This window comes from Dasypus novemcinctus, chromosome 13, assembly GCF_030445035.2.
Source record: "Dasypus novemcinctus isolate mDasNov1 chromosome 13, mDasNov1.1.hap2, whole genome shotgun sequence".
In the NCBI taxonomy this organism is placed as follows: Eukaryota; Metazoa; Chordata; class Mammalia; order Cingulata; family Dasypodidae; genus Dasypus; species Dasypus novemcinctus.
The window spans coordinates 53,722,264-53,736,735 of record NC_080685.1 but is presented as its reverse complement, the minus strand read 5'-3'; the positions used below and the strand labels follow the sequence as shown (position 1 = coordinate 53,736,735).

Genomic DNA, 14,472 nt, shown 5'->3' with positions numbered 1-14,472 from the left:
GAGGCTCACATTCGCCTAACTCCTGAAGCATGAAGCCAAGCTTGCTACCCAGGAGGCACTGAACTGAGGCATCAGTGGGTAGACTCCAGGCCTGGAGTCAGAGCACTGCCACCTACTGGCAGATGACAGTGAGTCACTCGTTTTTCTCCCTGAGCCTCAGTCTGCTCGTTGTAAAGCAGGGATAGAAATGGGAAAGAAGTTTTTATCTTTGCCAGAGATGCTGGGAGGACTAAATGAGATGGCACATGCAAAAATGTTTAGAATGGAATTTAGGAACGATCGTGGCAAACAGTAACACACTGCATTAACACGGTTATTCTCTTTCCTCTTTTCACAAGTGTCCATATTTGAAGATGACCCATTCCTTTCTTGGCTTCCTTCATTTCTTTTTAATGGTTTATTCACTTACTTGATCATTTACTGCGCACATGCTAATTGCCAACTCTGAAGCAAGTATAATTATGCCATTTTACAGATGTAAAAGTTGAGAGAAACACTTAACCAGAGTCCTTTACAGAATTATTCTGTGGCTGATGCAAGGATAAACCACAAATCTACTCCTCTTTCAGGGAGATAGTTTAAAAATGCCAGCTGTCTACTGAGTCATTTTTCCAGAAAAGAAAATTCTTTAGCTTTGAGGTTTTGTTCACTTCCTAGCAAGGCGTCTGTTCCAGTCCCTTCCCTGGGGCTCCTGTCTTATCATCAACAGTGGAACCCTAGGGCAGATGTGGCACAGATGTTTTGTTCCACATACATCCTGTCAAATCACGTTCTTAGTACAAGGTTAGGCTCAAATCCAAACCTGCCCCTCTGGACAGATGTGTTCTGTCCCCATCTCCAGTCAATGAACACAACACCCAAATGCTCCTCATCTACCCAAGACACCTCTGACAACGAGAGCAGACGTGCCATTTCAACAGGTCACTGGCCTGAAACATCTCCTCGGCGGAGAACACAGACGTAACACTCTTAAGCTACACCTACGGGAGGAAAGAAAGGGATCTGCCTTTCTTATTAGCTCCGAAAGAGATGGCAAATGATCTCTGAAACTGTGGGTTTGCACTTAAGATCTGTCAACTGGTTGACTGAATTTTCTTCACTGTTACCTCTTCCAATATAATCTGCTTGACCTTGAGAACCAAGTGTGATAAGAGCAGTCGTGTTGATATTTTTTTTAAAAAAATAATGCTTCCGCTTGGGCAGGGAGGGCCCAAAATAAATGCTTCTGGTGCCCTTTTGCATCACTGTTTAGACCCAGCTCTATATCACTTAACAGCTGTGTCCTTGGGCAAGTAAGCTATCTTTGACAGCATCACTTTCCTCAGCCTGTTAAATCAAGATGTCAACAGCTCCTTAGTCATGGACTTCAACTGAGACTTCAGCAAAGTCATTAATCATAATAAATCATAAAGTGTTCAGCCCAGAGTCTGGCACACATAGAGCAAGCACTCAATAAATGTTAGTTTGCATTCTATTCTATCAGATCCCAAATGAACTTACCAGCCGGGATCATTTCTACATTAGGATCAGACAGCCTTAATCAGCATACTCAGAATCTTATGCATACCCATTCTATGACGTGAAAACACCTTATAACGAACTGTTCGGGAAAACAAAAGCCCTTAGCAAATAATTCTCAGAGGGGGCAAAAATCTCTTTGTCTGGTTTTATACCACAGCATTCTTATTGCACTCTGGAACTTACTCAATGTCCTAAATGACTAAATCAGGAGGAAAAACATCAAAATTTCATTTAAATGCCTGTGGAAGCCTCTAATGCAGTCCTTAAGGCTAGCAAGATGGAAAATAAACATGGAAATATTCAAGTGGCCTCAGTTACCTGACCTCAGGGCAGGGTCCCTTTGGCCTGTTAATGAAATTGAGTTCCTGCTGCCTGGAACAGAAAATTTCCTTAAAAGGACTTTAAAAGTTCAATAAAAAGTAGCAGTGTTATATAGTTGGACCTGAGGTGATAGAGGACTTTCTTGAACCCAAAAGACATGAAACTGTCAATAAACTATTTTGCAGCGAGGGTTATAGGAAGATGGCAGAGTGAGAAGCTGCAGGAATCAGTCCCTCCACCAAAACAAGTATTGAACTGGCAAGAACTGTCTGAATCAACTATTTTAAACTCTGGAGTCTGGAGGAACACTGTGCAGCACCCAGGGAAGGGCTGGACGAAGAGGCTGGTAAACTGCAGTAAATATCAGTGAACTTCACCCTCTGTCCAGTGACTATCATCCCCATTCCCCAACCTCATGGCAGGCAGCATTGGAACTGCAGCCCAGTCTCCTGGTGCCAGGGAGGGCTATAAGGCCCTAGTCCTCCAAAATCCGGGGTGTGTGGTCTGATCACACTTTCGCCAATCACTACTTTTGATTAGCTACTTCAGAGCCAGGTGGCAGAGGGCAGCCATTGTTCCAGCCCCCCTCAGGGAAAAACGGCAGAGAAGTCTTAAAGAGGCATGTGTGTTTTCTCTCTCCCTCTCTCTTTCTCTGCCCCACTCCCCCTCCCCTCCCCTCTCTTCCCCTCCCCTCTCTTCTCCTTCCCTCTCTTCTCCTCCCTTCCCTTCCCTTCTCTTCTTTTGGAGCAAAAATAGCTTGGCAAAGTCAAAAATTGATGGCTCCAGCTCTCAACAACAGTATAAAAATCCTACCAATTCGAGAGAAGTGGAAGAGCTTGATTTCCAGAACAATAACAACATAATACTCAGACTATCCAGTTCTCAACAAAAATTACAATGCATGCAAATAAACAGGAACATATGGACCATTCAGCAAAAAAAAAAGAACTTGCCAGAAACCATCCCTGAAGAAGCTCATGCTTTGGAACTACTTATTAGTCAAAGACTTTAAATCAACAATCTTAAATATGTTCAATGAACTAAAGTAATCCATATACAAAGGACTAAAGAAAACTGGGAAGACATTGTCTGAATAAAATGAAGAGATAGAAATTATTTCTTAAAAAAACTTTTAGAGGTTTGCAATAATTAACAAGCTGCAGCTCAGTTGCCCCTGATATGCACTGGGAAATGGCTAGCCCCATCCCCCATAAGCCTACATGTCCAAGGGCATGGCGCTTCCCCACGGGTTAAACAAAGAAACCACACAGAGCTGAGAGTAAGGGGAAATGGAAACCTTCCCTACCTGCATTTCAGAGGGAGATAAAATCCCTACAAAACAAAGAAACATCTGCTCCTGCAGCATGCCAAGAAACCATAACTCCCTAACCCACTATCTTCTAGTCACTATCAGGAAAAATTCCACCTCTAAGGGCTTCCCATTGGCCCCTGCACCTCACTCAGACCCTTAACCCCCTCCCACCAACTATTATTCCCCCACCTAAGAAAGTTCTGTATAAATTCAAGTCCCCCCTTCCAGGAGTGGGCTGAAGTCTGTTCTTCAGATCCCCTCCATTGGGAGAGGTTCTCAATAAATCTTTCTTTGTCTATAATCAATCAGTCTCTGTGTCCCAGTAAGAGCCATATTTTCTCCAACAAAAAACACATAGGAATTTTTGAGCTGCAATGTATAGTAACTGAAGTGAAAAACTCATCAGACAGATTCAACAGTAGATTGAAGAGGCAGGAGAGAGGATAAGCAAAGTTGATGACAAGACAGTAGGAATTATCCAGTATAAGAAAGAAAAAAAAAAAGAAGAAAAATAAACAGAACCTGAGGGACCTATGAGACACGCATGAGACATACACATCATTAGAGTCCCAGAAGGACAAGAGAAAAATAAAGGGGAAGACAAAGTATTTGAAGAGATAATGGCTAAAAATTTCCCAGTCTGATGAAAGACATGGCTATACAATTCCAGGGAGCTCAACAAACTTCAAGCAGGAATAACTCTAAGAGATCTCCACTAAGACACATTAGAGTGAAACTGTCAAAATACAAATACAAAAAGAGGATTTTAAAAGTAGCAAGAGAGAAATAACTTGTCACAAAAAAGGGATCCCCAATAAGATTAAAGTAGATTTCTCATCAGAAGCCATGGAAGCAAGAAGACATGTTGAAAGTCTTTAAAGGAAAATCTGCCAACCAAGAATTCTATATCTAGCAAAATTTTCTTTCAAAAATGAAGGAGAAATTAATACATATACAGATAAGCAAAAGCTGAATAAGGACAAACTTTGAGGGAATAATATAAAGGAGGAAAGATGAAGATTTATAGGAGTAAAGAGTTTGTTTTCTAATGTAATTACGTTAGTACTAGTGTGGTACTGAAGTAATCGAAGAATAAAAAACATACAAGACATACAGAAAACAAATAGCTTAATGGCAGAAGTAAATCCTTCTCAGTTACTACATTATAAATGTCAATGGATCAAACTCCCCTATTAAAAGGCAGAGATTGGCAGACTGACTGAAAAAGCACGATCCATCTATATGCTGTCTATAAGAAACTCACTTTAGGTACAAAGACACAAAGAGGTTGAAAATGAAAGGACAGAAAAAGATATTCCATGCAAACAGGAACCAAAACAGAGCCAGAGTGCCTATATTTTTGTCAGACAAAATAGAGCTTAAGTCAAAGGGATTATAAGAGACAAAGGCTATTATATATTGATAAAAATGTCAATCCAGCAAGAAGATATAATGATTATAAACATTTATGTATCTCACAAAAGAGCCCCAAAGTATATTGAGCAAAAATTGACAAACTGAAGGGAGAAATAGGTTTGCAATAAACTACTTTCAATGATTGATAGAACATCTAAACAGAAGATAAGGAAATAGAGTACTTGAACAACACTACAATCAGTTAGACCTAATGGACATAGAATACTCCACCCAACAACAGAAGAATATATTCTTAGTTGCACACAGAACATTTCATTTTCTAGGATGGACCATATGTTAGGCCACAAATAAAAACTTTAAAAATTTAAAAATATTTAAGTCATACAAAGTGTCTTCTCAGAACACATTGGAGTAAAGCCAGAAATCAATAATAAAAGGAGAACTGGGACATTCACAAATATGTGGAAATTAAACAACACATTATTAAACCAGTGAGTCAAAGAAAAAATCACAAGGGAAATTTGGAAATATCTTGAGACAAATGAAATGCTGAAAAAAATTACAGACCTAAATAAATGACAAGACCTTCCTAGATTATGGATTGGAAGACTTAACACTGTTATGATATCAACACTGCCTAAAGTTATCTACAAATTCAATGCAATCCCTATCAAAATCCCAGCAGCCTTTTTTGTAGAAATGGAAAATCTGATCATCAAATTCATATGGAATTGCAATATAGTGATTCATATGGAATAGCCAAAATAACCTTGAAAAAAGGTAAACAAAATTTCAGGATTCATAAGTCCTGGTTTAAAAACTTACTACAAAACTACAGTAATTAAAACAGTGTGATACTGGCATAAAGATAGACATATAGAACAATGGAAAAGAACTGAGATTCCAGAGATAAAGCCACACATCTATAGCCAGTTGATTTTCAACAGTTCATGCACCACCTCCAGGATTCTGGGTCAGAAAACAAAATTTAGGGTATAGTGTGGGCAGCTGATATTGATGAGACTGCAGAATGTAGAAGTTTGAGATTATTTATGAATTCCAAAAAGAGATATTGATTATGTTTGTAAACTGGTCTGTTCCTCTGGGCATGATATCCTTTGCTTGTATTCGATTCTGTTGAGATGTCTTTGATTAAATTATGTTAGGATTAGGGCAGTAGAGTGTAACTCAGTTTGAGTCCCCATCCCCTTTGTGGGCTATACAAACGGGCACTCAATCAAGGAGAACACAGAAGATGACACAGAAGAGAGAGAAGCCATTCACCTGAGAGTTTGCAGCTGAAGAGAACAGAGCAGCTGAGCCCTATGCCAGCCTACAGCTGAGATCAGAAGAAGCTGGGCCCACGGATTCTTAAGAGGAAGGAGGAAGGCTGGACCCCCACAGACATCGTTGCCATCTTGCTTCAACATGTGCCAAGAGCTTTGGTAGGAAATAACCTTGAATTTGGACTCTTCAAGATCTTGTAACTGTATGCTTCTACCCCAAATAAATTCCCTTTATAAAGGCCAATAGATTTCTGGTACTGTGCATCAGCCCCCCTTTGGCTGACTAATACACAGAGAGATCTCATTATCTCTGAAATTCACCTCTATGTTCCAGTAAGGATCATCTGGGTGGGCAGGAAGTAGAAGGGAAGCTCCTTCAGGGCAGGGGTTTTAGTCTCTTTGGTTCACTGCTGGATCTCAAGTACATAAAACAGTGCCTGGCACAGAGTAGGCACTCAGTAAATACTTGTGGACTAAGCCATGGATATTCCCAGACAGACAGACTTACAGATCTTTTACTAAATTTTGCCCTAGACAAATATCTCCTTCCCTAGGCCAGCTTGACTTCCAACAAGGCCACACAAAACAGTGCAAACATCCCGTTGAGGGTCAATTATGGGCAAAAGGGCAGGGGGTTGGGCCCCAAGCCTGAAGAGACTGAATGCTTAGGATTACAATGATGATGAGAAGCAGCAGGTCAGGTCTATGGGTCTGGTCAGGTGGGAGATGTACCATGCTACATTTGGTTCATTATTTTTCTAAATCAGTCAGGAATTTCCCCCATCTCAATCCAATCACTGCCCTTCAGTCATCAGATGCAGCTGTGTGGATAATAAGTTCTCTTCCTTGCTGCTCAAGATGGTGTCATTTTATCTGTGGCTGCTCAAGAGTCTCTGGTTTCCCAGGCCCCTGAGCAGAGAAGTAAATGAATATAGTTTGAACACTATGAGTCATATTTTTCCTTCTCAAAATTAGTTGCGGATGCCCAGCGGTTAAGGGTGCATGCTGGTTTCGGGCAGTGAGATTTCTATCAGTTCACGAACAGGGAGAAGGGCAGAGAGTGGAATGGAAGGATCAGATTACAACTCTCAAAGGTGTCCCATCGTGTAATTGGATCAGGGTGATACAATCAAAGAAGGTGCTGTGTGATTTAAGCAGACAATGGCACAAGAGAATAAAACCTCCACACAGGTGAGGGAAGATCAGAACATTGCCCATTTCCCTCTTTCTGGCTTTGGACTTTTAAATCAAAGCCCCAAAGGCCTTGTTTCTGAACTGGGGGGCCAGGACACAGAACCTAGACAAAGGGTTCAAATTCAGAGGCCTGCGCTCACAAATAGGTCATGTGTTTCCATCTGGGATAGCCTGAGATGACCCACTGGGAAGACCCCGAAGTTGGAGTCTTGAAATCTGGTCCCAGCTTCATCATAAACTTGTGTGACTTAGCCGAGGCCCTTCTCTCTGTGGGCCTCATTTTCCCCTTCTGTAAAATAGGAATAATGAGCCTTTCTCACTTCCTTTAAAATGTGTGTGTGATGGTTATAAGTGCTTTAAAGAAGGTAAAATGTAGGGAGCAGATGTAGCTAAAGTGGTTGAGTGCCTGCTTCCCATGTATGAGGTCCTGGGTTTAATCCCCCACACCTCCGGAAAAAAAAAAGAAGGTAAATGCTACCTAAATAGAGGGCATTACCAGGTGACGATAAACCCATGAGTCCTCACAGACTTCAGCCTCAGTTTAACCAAGCCTGCTCTATCCCAGGGGTTCAAGACTGGGTTCTTCTCTCACAGTGGGCTGGATTCCCTCTAAAAATACCACAAGCCCCCAAAACTCGTATCTCTCATGGATAAAGAAGAAATGGGACTCCCAAGGGCTCTACGAAGCAACCATGACCAGCTCCTTGGGGTACGAAACAAGGCCCTGCCCAGAGCTGCCCAGGGCTCAGCTTGACTCACGATCCAGCCGCCTCCATCGGTGTCCATGTCACAGTACACCTGCAGGGGCCGGCTGGTGTCGCCGTGCAGGTAGATGGTGTACAGGCCACTGGCGACGTTGCCGTTCCGCTGAACCTGACTGCAGTCAGATGGGTGTGGAAAGTGGGCATCAACTGGGAGCCAAGCAGAGAGACAGCATCGTCAGGAAAGGGGTGAGGGGGAAGGGGAGAGGGGCTTCTTCCACTTTTTTTTTTGTTTGGTAATTATTTCACAACTTCTAACAACTTTGCTTCTTCCAACTCTTCCCTCACATCTTATTTTTCTCACTCACTCTGCTCCTGACCATCCCTCCAAATATACCAGAATTAAGGTCAAGTTCCCATCACTTCCTCTCCCAACCCATCTCCTCCCCAAAATCACACTCTGTTCTGCTCTTAGTATCCATTTCCACATGCCTAGAGGAATCCGTAGCTCTGCATCCACTTGCTCCTGCCTGGCCACCTTTCCTGGCCTCGCCAGGGCCCATCCTCCAGTGCTCTCCCATCCAGAGTGCAGAATGCCACGCTACCTGTGGACAGGGTGGTGGATACATTCCTGCTCCAGCGGTCTCCCTTAAAGGCGACCAAGGACACTGGGTAGGTGACACCCTGCTCAAGACCTTGCAGTGCAAACCTCTGGTCTGACTGTCCAAGTTGCACCTCCTGCAAACAAAGGAGAAAGAAAAAAGTCGGTTATTCCGTTTAGTACCCCAGCATCCTCGGTGTCAACAGCATGCCCTGGTGCTAGGAGCAGAAGCTCTCTGAGGGCACAATGGTTTGCTTCTTTGAGGGCCAGTGGCAGCCCCGTATCCCAGTGGTTCCCAGCCCAGAGATTCAGTGCTCCCAGGAGCACTAGTGAAGGCCAGAGAGGCAGCACCTGGCAGTGCCCTAGGGAGCACCTATTAAGAGGTCTCCTGGGAACGCCACAATCCAGGCACACACTGGGATGATAAGAGCCACCACTGGAAGCACCAAAGAAAATGCCAGACTGAGAGATGTTGTCAGGGAGGGGGGAAGGAGCCATTAATATCTGTGAGCTACGGAGGTATTTGGCTTTTCACTTCTCTCTGAACTTCTGTTACTTCTTCTATAAACATAGAACTAACATTCCTAGCAGGGCTGTCATAAGTGTCATTGGGATAACGAATAGATCAGAGTGCCCTTCCTTTTCTCTTCCTCCCTTCTTTCTTCCTTGCTGAGGAGACAGAAAAACAATAGTCCATTGGGCAAAGTTCAGAACATCTGCAAGACCTTCAGTTTCCAGGTGGGAAGCATAACCCCTTGAGTACTAGCTAATCAACTCATCCGCTAACTATTTATTGAGCACCTATCACATGCCAGGCACTGCTCCGAGCACTTTAGACACAGCAAAAAACAAAACAGACAAAAATCCCCTGCCCTCAATATTTTATTGAGGAAGACAGACAAAAAGCAAGCTAGCACAGGGCAGAGGAATGTCCAGCACATACACACTGGTCAGCTAAGGGCAGACACAATGGTTGATCCTCACAAAATGAGACTGTGTTGAGCACTGTCCCTGGCAAGTAACAGGTGATCGATAAGGATCAACTGATCCATGAGCAGGATGCCAGGAGGTCAGCAGCCAAGCTGGCTGCGCCAAGTCAGTGCTTCTCACGGAGGCAGAGCATGTGCCCCCAGGGAAAAGACAAGGCGTATCCCGTACCTTGACAGTGCCATCCGGGAACTGGTAGGTCAAGATGTAGCCATCGATCTCAGCAGAGGGGGGATTCCAGGTCAATGTCCCACTAGACTGTGCTATGTCGGAGGGATGAAAGTTTTGGGGAGGGTCCATTTCTGTATATAAAACCAGACAGTTATTATCACAAAACTGCAATGGAGTTCTGAGATGTTAATTAATACTTTATCCCTGCATTTCCTCCCCTTTCCCTTCCTCCCTTCAAGCAAGGAGTAGGCTGGGTTCTTCCTGGCCACAGGGTCTTCCTGACCCTTGTTTCCAAAAGTATAGATACACTAAGGACAAGAGCAGGGGACTGGGTGGGTCCCAAAGAAGAGAATCTGTGCCCCCCGCCCTCCCCCACTTGACGGTTCCCCAAAAGATCCCCAGAGAATGGTAGGTAGGGGCAGCCTAGATTAGCAGAAGGCGTCTCTGAGATGGTATAGTTCCCAAGAGGCATGGAAGGACGAGAGAGCCACAGATCTGAGAGGGCCCTGCACGTGGAAGCCAGGGCGTCTCAACAAACACCTTCCTGGAGAGACAGAAAAGCCCAGTGGGGCCCTCAATACCTGACAGTGGGAAACTACCCAAGCCTTTACATAGAGCTCTGGGGAAGGGGCGTGACCCTAAATTCACTGAGATTTCTGTCCCACGAGAAGAGTGGGGACATAGAAATACAGTTCTATTTTTTATATTTATAGTTAAGTGTATGGCCTTAGATAGATCCCCAGAATAGCAAGAATTGGCGAGGGGGGGGGGGTCTTCTATAAAAGAGGAGAGAGGTAAAGGGAAGAAGAGGTGGAGAGAAAGCAGAGTTTTTCTTTTGTTTCCTGAGCACTTCTCCACCCAGACACTAGAAGAAATGTGCAGATGTGTGTGTTCTTTAGACCAGGAAAACTAAAGTTCAGCAAAAATTAGTCAGCACAATAATAGTTGGTAAAAGGCTCATTTTTTAACTAAATAAGATGTGAATGGAAATTTCCATTTTGAAAAAACATCATCATAGAAGGTGATTCTAATTTAGAAGTTCCCAAAAAGATGTCTCCAGGCTATTTTCTACCCAGTAGCATTTCAGCTGAGAACTAAATTGTGGTATTTTAATAGAATTCAGACAGCTCTTGTTTTTAATTTGAAAATATCAACTCAGTTTGACTTTCTAAAGCGTAACATCCAGCATGGAGTTTATTCTATCCGTCACATGGAAAAACTGAATTTCCTGCTTTCAAAATCAAAACAAAAGCATAATATTTTCAGGCAGTTTCTGCCACCTCTTTGACTGCCCACTCATACCTTGGGATATACTTGAGATATTTGTCTTAGCTACTTTCACATTTCTATGAAGGGAAAATATAATTATTTTGTTATTTTCATCTTGAAAAATAGGGAGAAAAAAGCAAAGAAACGATAAAGAAGAAAGGGAGGGAAAAAGGAACAGGGAAAGAGGAGAGGAGGGGAAAAAGGATGGAGGAAAGAATTAAAGAAGGAAGGGGAAAAGGAAGAAGCGACAAAGGAAGGATATTGGCTCCTGATTGCCTCTGAAGAGTAGCACTGGATACTAGGGAGCCTGGGATGAGGAAGAGAGTTTTTCTTTTCTTTTTACACTCTCTTGTTTAGTTTGAAATGTTTTACTATAGCAAGCATTACTTTTTTCCTTTTTTTTTTCTTTTGCAGGTACATTTTTTATTCTTTCTTTTTGTAAATATAAATAGATCACACAAAACGTTATGTTAAAAAAACATAAAAGGTTCCCATATACCCTACTCCCCTCGCCACTCCCGCTCCTCCCACATCAACATCCCCTTTCATCAGTGAGGCACATCCACTGCATTTGGTGAATGCACCCTGGAGCACTGCCACACATCACAGAGCATGCACTGCTTTTTGATTTAAAATGTTTGTTAATTATAACTAATAAAAATAATAAAGAGGTAGCACAACATTGTAAATGTAATTAATATCACTGAATTGTACACATGAAAGTGGTCAAAATGGGAAATGCTATGTTGTATATGTCCAAATTTTTAAAAATATTTATAAAGAAATTCAAGGCTCCCCTACTCCGATGGCCACACCTGGTACCCTTGGCCATGGAGGAGATGGACAGACCTTGCTCCAGGGGCCTGAAGAGGCCCACAGACCTCGGGGCGGGTAGAGTGCTTTTCTCCAGGTCCCTCTGAGGCCTGATCTCCATGATGCTCAACTGATACCAAAGCTCCCATCACACTCATAAAACACATGCCGTCCAGGCACCTTTAGTCATCCACCGAGTGGAGAAAGATGCCCACTATTGCCCCTATTCTGGAGGATGGAAGTGAGAGAGACTCCTTCCCTCAAGTCCAAGCTGGTTCTGCTCTCAAGAGCGGAGAGCTTGGGCGCTGGCTGGGGGAGGGGCTGGTGAGGGAGACCACCCTGGCAGTCACTCAAGAAGTCACCCAGTTTTACCTCACAGTACTTCCCCTGCACTCTTTTCACTTTAACCTGATCAATTATTATGTCAACATAATACCTAAAACAAGGCAAAAAGGAAACCACTGTGGAGACTGCCTCCCTCTGCTCCCCTGCCCACCCCCAGTTATGGAGGAAGAGTGTCTCCTGTGTGTGAAAAGAGGCCCCTGCCCTGCTCAGTCAGGATACCTGTCAGGGCCTTGGTGCTGGCTTTCTTGCTCTCGCGGGTCCCCTTCTGGGCCCACACGTACACCGTGTACTCCTCGCCCGGCCTCAGGCCCGTCAGCATGGCGCTGCTCTGCTCCTTTCCCACCAGAACCTCCTGGGTCTCTCCGTCAGCAGAGGTGTAGCTCACCACGTACTTGTCGATGGCAGCCTGCACTGGCTCCCAGGAGACGGTGGCCGTGTTCTCTGTCACCCGCTCAGTCACCAGGTTTTGGGGGCTGTCAATGTCTTTTTTTAAATGATTAAGAAAAAACTAAACTTTAGAGCCAAGTGAGGACATGCTCACCACACCCTATCACCAGGAGCGCTCCACTCAGGTTACCTTGTATAACCGTATAATTCCATTTAAAGCAGGTCCCTGGTTCCCATTTTCCAGGGAAACAAACTACTGGATATTAAAACGGGAAGGAATCAGATCTTCTCCAAGTTTATCAATACGGAAATTTTCTGTCCTTGTAGTTCTCTCAAGAATGACAATAAAAATCTCCTGAGCAACAAGACGAGCCACCAAAATTACTATTCACACCTCTTCCATGACCTCCATGGTATGCAATTATTGTTATTTCTCAGAATTTGAGAGCTAAAAAATAATTTCTTCTAACCTTCTTGTTTATGAAAAGGGAGGAAGGGAAGTGGACTTGGCCCAATGGATAGGGCGTCCGCCTACCACATGGGAGGTCCGAGGTTCAAACCCCGGGCCTCCTTGACCCGTGTGGAGCTGGCCCATGCACAGTGCTGATGCTCACAAGGAGTGCTCTGCCCCACAGGGGTGTCCCCTGCATAGGGGAGCCCCATGAGCACAGGGTGCACCCCGTAAGGAGAGCCGCGCAGCACGAATAAAAATTCAGCCTGCCCAGAAGTGGTGGCCGCACACACAGAGAGTTGATACAGCAAGATGACGAAACAAAAAGAGACACAGATTCCCAGTTCCACTGACAGAAGTGGACAGAGAAGAACACACGGTGAATGGACACAGAGAACAGACAAGTGGGGCAGGGGGGAGAGGGAAAAGAAATAAATCTTTAAAAAAATATAAAATAAAATAAAATAAAAATAAAAAGGGAGGAAAATAGATGCCCAGAGAAATGAAGAGACTTATCCAAGTTCCCAGTGATATCTTGTATAAAACCAAGACTAGATCCTCTTTGCTATGAATTTTGAGCCCTCCCACTTTCTCAAGGACTGTGCTCCTTTTTATTTGCTCTCTTGCTTTCCTGCATCATCCATTTCTTCTTCTCTATCATCATTCCCAAACAAGTAAGTTCTAGGATCTTCCATCCCTCCCTATCTCATTTCATTTCTCTGTACTCAACTGGCAGACCTCCGTAGAGAATTGTCTGCATACCTTCACTTCACTTCCTTGCCTACCATTCACTTTCCAGTTCAATCATGTTTGGCATCTTTCTAAGCACACCACTAAAACCGCTAGGCTAGGTCAACAACAACTTCCAAGTGGCCAAATTCAACAGACACTTGCCATCTTCACCATCATCATCTTACTGGGCTTTTTAGTGGCATTTGGCAGAGCTGACCTACTCTCTCCTTCTTGAAACACTGAGCTCTTTGGTTTCCATGTTTACACACTCCTGGTTTTCCTCCAAACCCACTAGCTCCTTCTCCTCCAGTCCCCTGGGTAATGATTTGTAAATGTTAGAGATTCCAGGGCTCCCTCTTTTTTTGTCTCTGTACTTCTCTCTAAGGGTCCTCACCCATTTTCATGACTTTAAATATCAACTGGATACTCAAACCCAATTTGTGTCAATTCTGAGCTGCTGACTTGTATCTACAACTGAATATCCACAACAGTACCTGGCACATGATGACAAATATTTGTGGAGTTGATAAATACATTACTCCATCACTAGATCTCACAAGTATTTCAAACTTAAATAACTAAAAGTCTTGACTTTTCTTCCCATACCTATGTATCTTTTGGTCTCCTTGCTCAGAAAATGGCACCATCATCTTCCATGTTGGTCAAACCAGAAACATAGGAGTCATATTTGACTCCTATCCCAAATACTTTTCTTCCTACCCCTCATCTCATCCATCAGAAAGTACTGTCATTTCTACCTCCAAAATACATCCTCAGATATTCTTTTTCTCTATCCTTGCTGCCAACACACTTGTCAAAATCATTTCCTACCCAGACTTTTAAAATACCCATTTTACTAGGCTTCCCACTTCTACCCTTATCATCTCTTCCAATTGGTCTCCTCACCATGGCCTGAATAATCTTTTTAAAATGAACACTGATCACATCACTTTTGTAAAAAATATAACACTTTCCTCATTTAGGAAGCACATGATACTATATGA

The 14,472-nt window shown here is 43.4% G+C and overlaps 1 protein-coding gene across 1 annotated transcript in view; it reads right to left on the bottom strand.

Moving 5' to 3' along the window:
* TNN (tenascin N) overlaps positions 1 to 14,472 on the bottom strand; it is a 67,839-nt gene that overhangs the window by 19,923 nt on the left and 33,444 nt on the right. The window contains exons 14-17 of the mRNA XM_058310158.2: positions 12,118 to 12,381; positions 9,472 to 9,602; positions 8,318 to 8,450; positions 7,771 to 7,922 (exon numbers count right to left, since the gene is read on the bottom strand). Coding sequence (XP_058166141.1) covers positions 7,771 to 7,922; positions 8,318 to 8,450; positions 9,472 to 9,602; positions 12,118 to 12,381 — 680 coding nt within the window. The remainder of the gene's footprint in view (positions 1 to 7,770; positions 7,923 to 8,317; positions 8,451 to 9,471; positions 9,603 to 12,117; positions 12,382 to 14,472) is intronic.